The sequence below is a fragment of the Bufo gargarizans genome, chromosome 4 (assembly GCF_014858855.1).
Source record: "Bufo gargarizans isolate SCDJY-AF-19 chromosome 4, ASM1485885v1, whole genome shotgun sequence".
NCBI classification, from domain to species: domain Eukaryota; kingdom Metazoa; phylum Chordata; class Amphibia; order Anura; family Bufonidae; genus Bufo; species Bufo gargarizans.
The window spans coordinates 322,773,862-322,787,427 of record NC_058083.1 but is presented as its reverse complement, the minus strand read 5'-3'; the positions used below and the strand labels follow the sequence as shown (position 1 = coordinate 322,787,427).

Sequence of the window (13,566 nt, the reverse complement as noted above, 5' to 3'; positions counted from 1 at the left end):
TAGGGAAAAGCTCCTATATGGCAGCCATTGACTCCCAAGATAGTTACCCGAACTACACACCATCCCTGTGCTTGGAGTCCCCTATGTAAGAAAACCATATAACAAATGTTTGTCATAATCTACCAGTACTCCTTTATTCAGATCCACGAGATCTTGTAAGAGCTAGTGAGACCTCACAAATTTTTCATTCTCTGCCACAAGGGTTGGTGGCAGTGGCAATGACTTTGGAGGTGAGTCATCCTATTGGCATATAGTGTAATAGAACTTTTTATCAGTGTTATATATAGCAGTCAAGTTTACCATTGAAATGATAGGAAAAAAACGGATCACGGACACGGATGACAATCTTGTGTGCATCCGTGATTTTTCACGGACCCATTTACTTGAATGCGTCCGTGAACCGTTGGCCGTGAAAAAATAGGACAGGTCTTATTTTTTTCACGGCCAGGAAACACGGATCACAGATGCGGCTGCCAAACGGTGCATTTTCCGATTTTTCCATGAACCCATTGAAATTCAATGGGTCCGCCAAAAATAAACCCAGAAAACGGCACAACGGCCACGGATGCACGCAACGGTCGTGTGCATGAGGCCTTTCACAAATGTTGGTAAAGGAAGACTGCATGACTAGGGGCTGGATTTTATACACCTGTTGTAATGGGGCTAAAAGAAACACTTGAATTTAATGATTAAGACACATGTCCTAATACTTTTCGTAGCTACAGCTTTTTTTAAGATTACATTTAAAAGAACACCAAATTAAGTACCGTATTTTTGCTTTATAAGACGCACTTTGTTTAAGTAAGGCTAGCACATTGTTTAAGTAAGGGTCCATTCACACGTCCGCTTGCGTTTTGCGGATCTGCAAAACGCGAACACTGGCAATGTGAGTTCCGCATTTTGCGGACTGCTCATCGCCGGCACTCTCATAGAAAATGCTTTTTCTTGTCCACAACTACGGACAAGAATAGGACATGTTATATTTTTTGGCGGAAAGGAAGTGTGGATCCGCAAATGCAGATGCGGACAGCATATACCGGCTCCATTGAAAATGAATGGGTCCGCAGCTGTTCCGCAAAATTGCGGAACATATGCGGACATGTGAATGGACCCTTAGCCTAGAACTTGATGAGGGGCAGGCGGCATTGAAGCATTGCTGCTCCACTGCCTCCACCAATCAGCTTGCTCAGCCTACTTCATCACGGCTACGCGTGTCGCTGCTAAAGGGAGGGATTGAATGTACTGCTGGGTGCAATCCCCTGGACTGTCTACCATAGTTCCTGGGTGAGTGACAGCCAGGACATGAAGGGGAGCTCAGGGGCCGGCCTGGACATTAAATATGGCTATAATGTCCCTTGTGCAGTAAATGGATGCATTCTTACGGATAAGGGGAGTTTTAGTCATATTAGCAAATGTCTAAAGTCAGTCAGTTTAATACCAATGTTCCTGATGACAGAACGCCTTTAACATAAACACTTTTACAATTACTGTAAAGTTTCTGGACATAGTTTATATTAAATGAGACTTTAACCCCCCCTCATCCTTAAGAATGCATCCATGGACTGCAGGGTCTTGATGCATTCTTAAGGATGAGGGGGGTTATAGTCACATAACATAACAGTGCATCATCCGCAGATCTCCAATACCAGTGCATCGGCTATAGATCCACCCATAACAGTGCGTCATCTGCAGATCCCCCCATTAAAGTGCATCATCCACTGATCCCCCATTACAATGCATCATCCACTGATCCCCCATAACAATGCATCATCCACATATCCCCATTGGTTCCAAACCTACAATCGCACACCATTTGGTTCAAAACATTTTATTTGTATTTTTTTCTTATTTTCCTCTTCTAAAATCTTCTTCTAAAATGCGTCTTATTATCAGGTGCATCTTATAAAGTGAAAAATATGGTATATATTCTCATATTTACGGAAGGTGAGTTGATGTGAAGTATAGGACATTCAGATAAATTGACAAGCCCAAATATTGACCATGTTCTGCCAAGTCAACTCACCTGTTCACTAAAGCAAATTCCAAGTATGTAAGTAACAGATAATATTTTACATCTTTAAGGTGGAAGAGCGAATCTTTTAGCAAAGCACAAATAATTAAAAGTGGTTTTCTTAACATGAGGATACAACTTAGTGTGCAACTATGACATATTATCTGCTACTACTCAATTAGTGTAATGTCAATGAGCGGTGACAGATTACCCATGTACTGGTCAAGTGCATAATTCAAACATCATATTAAAACAGGTTGCCTTTGAGGTATGTCCCATAATTAGCTTTATAGTTATAATGAAATCTCGTTACATAATGCATCCATTTTGAGATTTGCAATAGACTCCTGTTTTATCGCCTGAAGGCTGCTTTGTCCTTTCATGTCATTTGATTTGTATTAAGTTTTCTTTGCTCATTCCTCTCTTCTCCTTTAGTGTGATACACGTGTGATACGACCATTATCAGCCCAGGAAACACGGTCCATGTGCAGGCCGCATTTTCCTGACCGACTGCACCCTCCTGACCCGAACTGACTGTATGACAGTAATTTATAATACAGACAGTCTCTTATCTGATCGTAGGGTCTGTACACATGAAGAGGTAAAGACTGGTTGAATCATACATTATTATCATACAGTCAGTGCCGGTTAGGGAAGCCTTGGTCAGCCTGGAAAATGTGGCCGACACATGGACTGTGATTCCTGGGCCGATCATATTTGTTTGCATGAGCCCCATAACACTGACCTCCACAGTGGCCCCATAACACTGACCTCCACAGTGGCCCCATTACACTGACCTCCACAGTGGCCCCATTACACTGACCTCCACAGTGGCCCCATAACACGTACATCCACAGTGCCCCTATAACGGTGACATCTACAGTGTCCCCATAATGGTGACATCCACAGTGCTTTCCATTAGTGACATCCGCAGTGCCCCCATAACAGTGACATCCCAGCTCTCTCCATTACAGTGAAATCTGTAGCGCCCCCATAACAGTTACATCCGCAACGCTTTCTATTACAGTGACATCCACAGCGCTCTCCATTGCAGCTACATCCACAGTGCACCCATAACAAAGAGATCCACAGCACTCTCCATCAGTGACATCCAGTGTCCTTAAGGGCCATCCACAATGTCCTTATTGTCATTGAGTGTCCTTGTGCAGGCGTTGAGATCATGGAATGCTGGCAGGAGGTGGATCATGGGAACCCCTGTGCTGCGGAGGGTATTATTTAAATAACCTTCCCTCCACAAGTGATTTTAATCTGCAAAATACTAGGGGCTGGAGAACCCCTTTAAACTAGACAGTTTCTAGTTTGCACACGGACACGTTTTTTTGGCGCACTGACAAAATTCTAGAGCAAGGACACTTTTTGGCATGCTGACTTTAAACATAACCATATGGTATAATGAGATAGTGGATGTGAACATGATGCTTTTGTTTCCATCCCAGGGCCTCCAAAAATGGCAGCAAGTATGACACTTTGCATAGTCTATCTTAAAACACACAACGTGAACCAGCAGAGAACCAGTAGAACAGGTCTAGCTCGTCATACAGTATCTACACCTCCTTGAGGGATGATATGTTACAGGATTGTGACTATTAGGCCAAACCTTTTCAAATAAAGCAGACTGTTGGAGCCCATCGGTAATAACATGAAAAATAGTACCATTTTATTAGTAAGGGTTTCATTCACCATATTCCATAACATTTTCTTTGAAATTGATTCATGATCTCCAGCATATATACAACATCTGCCGTGAATGCCTGATGGTTGCAACTCCCATGCTCCCCATTGAAATTTATGGAGAGTGCTGGTGCTCACGTTCTCTCATTACAGACTTAGAGCCATTGGTTGTAGCGAGTCACATGACATACAATGGGCATGGCTTATTTTAGACTTAGTCTAAATTCATGTGCTCTCACATAAAAAAAATACCTGCTTGTATAACTTTACTATGAAATAATGTTAGCGTAACAAAAAAGTTTCTTTCAAAACCAGTTTGTGAATGTCTATAACACATTTTCACCCTTTTAACCCCTTCCTGACATATGACGTAATAGTACGGTGCCCATCCAATCAGTGCGGGGGCCTGGCAGCAGGGTCGGATTGGCCATAGACCTTACAGGGAAATTTCCCAGTGGGCTAATGTTCAGGGGGCTGCCTGAGTCTTCCTCACAGCTGGCCAGTGGAATTTTTTGGGGGTGTATTTTGTGCTGTTGGCAGTATTTTATAATGTACTGTGGTATTTGGCTCTGTTGGGGTGGTATAATGTGCCACAATATGGTATTGCTGGCTCTGTCTTCCATCAATTTGGACCTGACTACAAATCGGGGGCACTTTTAGTATTTTTTTTTTACAGCCACCTTAAGTTCCCCTGCCCAGCAGTCACTGATAGCCGGGCCCCTTCTGTATCCACCGGCATTGCTGTAAAAGCCAGGGGATTAACCTTTTCTATGCCACGGTCAGTGTTTGGGGATACCATCAGGTTCGCGTGCTGCGATGCTTTGCAGAGGTATTGGGACCTGCCTTCTACGGAAGCCTAGGAGATCTAGATTCAGTTTGAGCTTTAATCTGGTACCAAGACTAAAGTAGTATCTTCATATTTTATTTTAATGTAGCAGAATATGGGAAAACAATGGAAAATGGATATCTTGTTAATGTTTTTCCTTTTGTGATTTAACTTAGTGTTACCAGCCAGATATGTCACATAATAATCCCTACTCTGTCACATTTTTAGAAATACCAAATATCTGTACTTTACTACACCTTTAGCATTGCTATAAGCACCCAGAACAAAGGCCTCCATGTTTTCCTCCTGTCTTTAGGTGGTATACGGGAACTGTAAATGGACGCACAGAAATACTCAGAGAACTCATACCATGTCCTTCCAGCATGCACATCTCCCCAATCAGACTGCTCGAAGCCCATGATGTCATTGAGCTGTCACAGGTTTCCATGACAATGGCCCAAAAGCAGGAACCCAGGCATTTAACCACTGTGACCACGGCATTTGAGGTGGCTTGCCCCGAGAGTGCTATGCTCCTAAGGCCCCATTCGGCTCCATCGCACTGAGATCAAGGGAGCCGTTCAGCTGCTGTGTTTGCCTCAAGCCAGCTAGAGGCAACCTTGCTTACCACAAGGGTGCTTCTATGGAGCCCTGCCTTGAGCAGCGAATCTCTAATAGAGTGCAATGGAGAAACGATCAGATGATTGAATGTTGAAGTCCCCTAGGGGGAACTTAAAAAAGTAGGTGAAAAGTAAAAAAAAACAAAAAAAACTACAGTTCCCTCCACAAAAAAAAGCTCTCATACAGCTCTGTAGATGGAAATACATTTTTAAAAAGTCATGGCGATGCAGAGAAAATATTTATTTTTTCAAAGATTTTATTTCTTTAAAGGGGTTGTCTCACTTCAGTAAGTGGCATTTATCATGTAGAGAAAGTTACTACAACACACTTACTAATGTATTGTGATTGTCCATTTTGTTTCCTTTGCTGGATTTATTCATTTTTCCATCACATTATACACTTCTCGTTTCCATAGTTACGACCACCCTGTAATCCAGCAGTGGTGGCTGTGCTTGTACACTGTAGGAATAAGTGCCAGTCTCTCTGGTGGCTGGGATCATGGAACTGATCATAGACTGGCACTTTTTTCTACAGTGTGCAGTCATGACCACCACTGCTGGTTCGCAGGGTGGTCGTAACCATAGAAACAAGCAGTGTGTAATGTGGTGGAAAAATGAATCAAGCCATCAAAGGAAGCAATATGGCCAATCACAGTACATTAGTAAGTGCCTTGTATTAACTTTCTCTACAAAAAACATCACCACTTTCTGACAGCCATAACTTTTTTTTAGATTTCCATCTGCAGAGCTGTACGAGAGCTTGTTTTCCCCCAATGCAAGCTATGGTAAAATAAATGGTGCCGATAAAAACAAACCCTTGTGTGGTTATGTGAACAGAAAATAATATTATGGCTCTTGAAAGGCAGGGGAGGAAAAACAAAATTAACAAAAAAAAAATTTGGCCATGTCGCAAAAGGGTTAAACAGGATCATGTAATTTTATGTTGCTGCTGCAACATCCTTCCATTATGCAGTATTACGGTATATGGTTTGCAGTCTATTATTCCTTTATTATCTTATTTTTATTGTGGACTTCCTGCATACGACCACACAGAACCTTTCCAACATGCCACTCGCCCTAAAAACTCTTAAAATTGTGTTTACATCACAACCCTGTTGGACAAGATTGTTGCGATGATGCTAGCCCAGTACTGTGAGGTGAGGATTGATGCTTCTTTCAACATGTGGGTTCCTTCCATTGAATCTGCCCAGATTATACACTGTTTTCACAACATGCAGAGATCAAGAAGGGGTAACAGTCCCAAAAAAAAAACCATATTGTCTTGTCTTTTTGCAGGTGGTTTCAGCCCAGTCGGACAGTCACTTAGTCGCACACCATCAATCAAGCTGCAAATGGTAATGTATTTTATGTAGCAATTTACTAGCAAGTATTAGCACTTTGCAATAGTCTGTTTCCAGTAAAGATCCCCTCGTTAAACTGTGCGGATGAAAAAAATAGTTTTGCTTAATACTTTGGGGGTGGGGTGTTTTTTGTTGGAAAGACTAGCAGTGTGTTCTGGGAAAAGTAATTTTTCAGAATTTCAGAATAGAACACAATATTTGTTGAAGACCACATTCACAGGACCGTGGGATGGTCATGCCTGTGTTGCGGAAAGCGGACCCTATGACTCCAAAGGATCTGCAAGATGCTGTGAAAGATAGGACATGTCCTATCTTTTGCGGCTCAGATATGGAAGCGCTTCCAAGTCTGTGCCTCCATACCACAAAATATAGAATATGTCCTATCTTTCGCCACATTCTGCAGATTGAAGTCAATGGGTCCTCACCACGATGCTAGTGTTTTGCAGTCCCCAAAAACGGGCCTGGCCATCCCACGGTTGTGTGAATGCAGCCTAACCTGAATTTCCCTTTTTCTATCATCTTTGCTTCGCTCTCAATCCCCATGCACATTGCTGTATTGTACAGTCCACGAAAAACAGACGGTATCTGTGTGCATTCCTTTTTATTTCTTACTCCCATCAATAGAAAGGACAATTCTCATTCACAAAAACGGACAGGAATAGGACCTGCTGTGACTTTCAAGGATTGAGCATTCAGATTTTTGTGGGGGGGAAAAACCCACGTATATGCATGGCCCCGTTGAATTGTATTAGTCAGCGTGTTATCTGTTCCAAAAACAGAGTTAAAATCCGATTGTGTGCATGAACCCTAAGGCTGGAATCATGTATCATATGCAGTTTTTTTTATTTGTGGAAGTTTTGGGAGCTACAACAAGGAGTGGATTCAAGTGGAAATGGGAAATGATTTCTACTTCTTCCTGCTGGATCCATTTCTGGCTTTTGCTTTATTAGTTGCAGCTCAGACTGCGTCAAAAACTGCATGTTTATTTCGTGCCTTAGCATTTTTCTGGCTCACAAACGTGGTTGGCACTTTTCAAGTCCATACGACCTAACAAACTATGCTTTCACAGCATTCACCACTGGACCCTACAAACCAGGATATGAACTTGATGAGGCGGGATTGGGCTGCCGCGTTGACAGTCTGATCCCGTACTGTGGCAGGGAATAGAAAAAAATCTGTTCCCTGTCACTAATACCTCCTGAATTCCTATGCACTGCTGCTTCTGTGTTGTTAGGGAACCCCATGACTTTACAGGGGTTCTCTATGCATGGAAGTATCCATAGATAATGTGTTCTGTGCCTTCTCTGCATGTCAGTGTAGAAAAAACGTGAAAGGGTTTTCCCATCACACACAATGTCTCTGGGACCCGCACCTACACCGAGAATAGAAAGGTTCACAGCCGCCCTCCATTCATTTCTGTGGGGCCGCTATTTTCATCAGCCCCATAGAAATGAATGGGAACGGTGGCCAGGCAAGCCCGGTGCACTCCCATTCACTTGTATGTGGAGAGCGCTTGGCGATGGCCAGACCCCGGGCATCCTGGGGTCCTCCATCCACCGCTCTCCCCGCTCTGTTGTCTGTGTAGGTGCAGGTCCCATTTATCAGACAATAGGGTCATATCCTAGCGATATTCCCCCATCGTCTGTCATGGGAATACCCCTTTAAGGTATCCCCTATCCTGAGGTACAGGAGTACTGAGCTATAGAGTATAGAGATGAATGAAGCAGCGGTGCACATGCTCAACCTGCTGTTATGTTCATTTCAGGGGGTCCGTGGGGTACAGTGTGTCCCACAAGGCCACCTGAAATGAACGGAGGAGCAGGTCAACCATGCGCACTGCCACTCCATTCAATTCTATAGGTAAGCCTGAAATAGCGAAGCACCGTACTTCTGCATCTATGGATAGAAGATAACATGTAAAAATCGGGAGAACATATATTTTGCCTCTCGCCATTTTTACCTAATTCAAGCATACACAAATTTAAATAAGGACTTTGGGGTAGTCTAAGGCCTCATGCACACGGCCATTGTGCGGCTGTTCCGTGCATTGGGGACCGCAATTGCAGTCCCCAATGCATGGGCAACATCTGCGCAGCGGGCCGGACCCATTTAACTTGAATGGGTCCGTGGTCTGTCCGCACCGCAAAAAAATATGACCTATCATATTTATTTGCGGTGTGGAACAATGGAAAGAGACACCATGGAAGCACCCTGTGACCTAAGACCTTTAGAGCATTCTAAACGAATAAACTTTGCCCTGGGCATCGGTGCCCCAAGCAGCCTATTATGGAAGTTTTAAAATCTCTATTTCTCAGTAAAGTGTGTAAGTAACAATTTTGTAATATAACTTATAGGCTCACACCATTTAGCCCAGTATTTCACCCTGCCTTTGCTCAGCAGATCTATGAATGAATGATTTATTCCCCAGCATTGTATGAAACTTTTCACAGACATCTGTGAAAATACTGGTTTCTGTGAGTCACTATAAACAGACCTCAGGGGCTCCTGTGCCAGTGAGACACACAGGCACTCCCTGCCTAAAAAAAAATGCTGCAATTTCGTAAAACAAACAAAACTTCACAAATAGTAACATTGCCGATTGGTAAATGTGTGGGCAGAAAGGAATCAGAGAAGCCAAACTTGTTTTATGAAGGCACCTGTTTCGAAATTGTCCACTCCTTTACAAGTGATGGCCTGTCCCCATGAGTATTTGACCAGTAGGGGGGGGGGGGGGGGGTCCAACACCCTGCACTGCCACCGATCAGCTGTTCTGCAGTAGCTCTGGGGCTGGAACTACACCAGAAGTCAATGGGAGCAGCACTGCAGTGACTAGCTCGGTCCACTGGAGCTGTGGAATGCTGGGGGCGACTGAGGGTGCAGAATAGTTGATCGGCTTGGGTGTGGGACGCTCGCTGATCAGATGGTGACGGCCTATTCCTCAAGAATTGCACACGTACGGATTGTATCAGTCCTATTTTACTAGACTAATGATGCTGCTGTGAAGGCATGGGTATGGGTCATATGCAGCTTACAAGGATTTGTCTTTTCCAGTGCCGATCTCTAAATATTGAGATCAAATTTATTGGGGGCTGAGTGGCTCTTTACATGCAAGTTTTTGTAGTGCTGGTCCATGGAGCAGAAAGATTTTTAGCATTATGGTGCACATTTGCATGCCCATTTCTGATGCTGGCATTTGTTGAAGTAGTAACAATGTGAGTGGATTTATTTTATGGACACTGCAGTATGTCTGGCACAATGCCATGAGTGACTCTGGGTGATGAGCACCATGCTTTGGGAAGTACTGGTGCAGTTATTCTTGCGTTGGCACTGGCATTTGGCCAGTACGACCTCGTACACAAGTGGTAAACGGCTGCAAAGTGAAGATGTTAAAGGGGTTGTGGAATGCAAGTATATTGATGACCTGCCTTCAGGATTGGTCATCAGTATCAGACCGGTGGGTGTCCCGACTCCCAGCACCCCCACGATCAGCTTTTTGAAGAGACAGCGGGACTTGTGAAGTGTGTAACTGCATGCTGTCTAACGTGTAGTGGCGGTGCAGTGTAATTACAACTGCTGGTCCCGTTCGCTTGACGAGGATGTGCAGCTGTAGTTACATTGTCCTGCCGCTACAAGTTAGACAGCGCGCAGTTGAACAGTGAAGAGGCCACAGAGCTTGCACCAGTGTTGTGGCCTCTTCAAACAGCTGATTGCGGGGGTGCTGGGATTTGGACCCCCACCAATCTGATATTGAGGACCTATTCTGAATATAGGTTATCAATATGTTAGTAGTTTGCAACCTCTTTAATGTGCTATGTGGCCTTAAAGGGGTTGTCCAGGCTTCCCCTCCTGCCTGATCTGGTATAGACTGGGTGTGGAGACACTGAACTGCATGCTGGGCTGCCAAGGGAACAATAAGACTCCCAGCAAGTATCCTGCAGGGATCTTATTCTAATTAATGGCACCTGTGCGTGATATTTGCTGGGCATCAGATGGTTGCTTTGGTTCGCCCAGAATAACTTCCTCGCTTCCTTCCACTGTGGTCTTCAGCACAGGGATAGATAAAGCAAAAGTCTCCTTAACCTTCTGAAATTATTAAGTTTGACATTGGGGCAGATTTTGACAATTCCTGTTTTGGGGGCAGTTGACATTTTTTTGTAACTTGGACAACCTCTTTAACTTATGCCCACAGCCTACCTCCACTATTAAGCTTAATACGTATTTTCTCCCTGTCTGCTGCGTGTCCATCTTCCAGTCTGTGGCTTGTTTACTTCCTCCCAGGCATCTCCTCCGCTGCAGCCAACCACTGACTTCAGCGGTAACATGTCACTCGTTGACACGTCACCACTGAAGCCAGTCATTGGATGCAGAGCTGCAGATGACCATGCCCAGGAGGAAGTAAACAAGCCAAGGACCAGAAGATGGACACGTTCGAGCCAGCACGCTGGACGGGAGCAGCGGATTGCAGGTAAGTTTTGAATCTTTTAATAGGGAAGGCAAACTTCAGGCATCAGTTAAAGGTTAGGCATTCCCAAACAACACCTCTAAGCTTTTTCATGACTCAGTCCTGATACTTCATAGTCAGCTGCAGCTTGTCATCCTTGCCTGTGAATGAGGGTTGTGGTTCAGTGTTCCAGACCTGAGCGCTTGATACGTGTTTTGTGAAACTGATGTAGATGACACATTTGTCTTTTCACCTTGCCTAATCTGTACTTCAGCTTCATTGCAATTACTGCTATCCTTACTTTTCCCATAGTTAAGGATTGTTTATGCAATTTTGCCACAATGTATGTTTTGTTCTAATGTTATTCATTGTCATAAATGGTTTTTTTTCTTATCATTTTAGAGTGATTTGGAAGCAAAGGTTTCTTCCTTGAAAATAGAAGCTGACAGTATTCTACCAATCCAGGAGACAGTGAGTATACCTCATTCAGACTATTCAGCAGGAGTTTTTGCAGGCTGAATTTTCAGTGGATTCCGGCCCACACAGAAGCCAACTTCCACTGTTTTCAATGGGAGGCCATAGTCTGTTGCCACCAAGAAAGGGAATTGGGAAATCGCCTCCCATTGAAAACCACGAGAGGCGATTTCCAGATGGCCGCCTGGTGGCTTTTTGGTGTGATAGCTAAGCAAAATTTATTCTGCAAAAAAACTCAGCCTGAACAGCCCGTTATGTTGATTATTTTTCTGTATTTAGTGGCTAAATAGATTTAGAAATAAAGGATGTGTCAATGCTTTATAGACAAATCACCAAGTCATAGTCAAGGGGCAGTTGCCAGTTGGGGGGGTGTCCTTGCACACTGTCCAGTTAGTGCTGATAGTGTCAGAATGTAAGAATCGCCTATTTGACACGGGTAATGTTAATACATAATTTATTCATACATTTCTAAGAGGAGTAACAAAAGAATGGCAATATACAGTTCTAAGAAAAGATTCTACAGAATTTTTCTTTCATGATCAATATAAATGCAGTGGTGTCAAGGATATATGTTCATGTCACCACAGCAGCCAAGAAGAGTACATCATTACTGCAGCATCTTGGAGGATCAGAGCGTTAATGTTGTAATTGGCGAGGGAGGTGCGAAAAGCTAAGACAAATATAAACACCCAATTAGTCAAAAGCTTTACTCATAAAATAGCATAAATATACCTCTTACATCCAGTGATGTGTCCTCTGATGTAGACGTTCTCTTTCTTTATCTTCTTCATTCAGACCAGACCGCCATGATGATTTCTTTTAGCCGTCTCTGCAGAGTTTGACAACTACTTTTCCATCCTCCTCTCCATTTTCTGAACACCCCATCCTGCCATCTCTAACACCGTGCCCACTGTGCTTCCCCATACTATATTGTAGAAACAGATAATCCCCTGAAAATACTAGTACCACACAGATAGTGACCATTTCCATAACTATTGGCGCACAGTGCCCTAAAAAGTAACTGTGCACAGCAAGTAGTATCCTTGAAACTCATAGTGCAGTAAACATAGTGTCCTCCAAAAAAAATTGTGCTAAGCTGATACTGTGCCAGGTGCCTCCCAATGTAACAGTCCTCCCAAAAGTCCCATAAATAGTAATAATTCTCTGCCAGAGTGCACTATGTGGGAGCAGTCCACCCAATAGTATCAATGTCCCTCATTTTGCTCCCAGTAGAAATAATTCCCCTATAGTGTGTGCCTTCCAAAAATACCCCCTTACAAAAAATGACCCCTTATAGTGCCCCCAGTACAAAAAATTTCCCCATAGTGGCCACCTTATAATGTGTGCCAGTGCAAAAATGCTCCTTTTTACAGCCGCAATGTCCCTATAGTGCTTTCTCCAGTTACAAAATAATGAACCCACCCCATTGTGGCCCAACACCATGTTGCCAAATAAAAATAAGAAACTCAAATACTTACCTCCATTCTGCTGTCAGCAATGTAGTGCAAGACACAGACCTCTTCTAGTCTGTGCTTTGAGCTCTATGCAGCCCGACTCAGCCAGCGTGATAATGATGACCCTGGCCTATAATAGGATAGGGCAGGGCTGGCCAACCTGTGGTTCTCCAGCTGTTGTAAAACTATAACTCCCACCATGCCGTACTGTAGGCTGATAGCTGTAGGCAGACTGGGCATGCTGGGAGTTGCAGTTTTGCAACAGCTGGGGAGCCGCAGGTTGGCCATCCCTGGGATAGGGGAACTAGGACTAAAGCCTATTAGAGGAAACAATGGGCCACGGAGATATTGCTCCCATGCCCTGTTGCAGCGTTCAACTGTATTGCTGTCCTGAGTACAGCGATGCAGTTGAATATGTACAGATGAGCGTTGCCCCTACCTATTGCTGTCTGAGGCAATCGCCTCACCTAGCCTCATTGTTGGTGCACACCTGTGCCTGTTGCTCATGGTTAGGAGTGGAATATAGTTTCTCTATTGGAAGGAGGTGCAAGTGTTCTTTTTCAATTTGGGTCCATCTTGTTTCGGCAAAAACTAAGAGAACATTGGTTACACAATAAATTGTGCACTTGATGGAGCCGTATCTGTGGTGGAACATGTTAGAGGCAGTGAAATGAGCAAGATTTAATATTT

At 43.8% G+C, this 13,566-nt stretch overlaps 1 protein-coding gene across 1 annotated transcript in view; it reads left to right on the top strand.

The window, feature by feature from the left end:
* The window catches only part of AHI1 (Abelson helper integration site 1), a 210,209-nt gene that overhangs the window by 168,710 nt on the left and 27,933 nt on the right, over nt 1-13,566 (top strand). The window contains exons 20-21 of the mRNA XM_044291599.1: nt 6,443-6,501; nt 11,351-11,419. Coding sequence (XP_044147534.1) covers nt 6,443-6,501; nt 11,351-11,419 — 128 coding nt within the window. The remainder of the gene's footprint in view (nt 1-6,442; nt 6,502-11,350; nt 11,420-13,566) is intronic.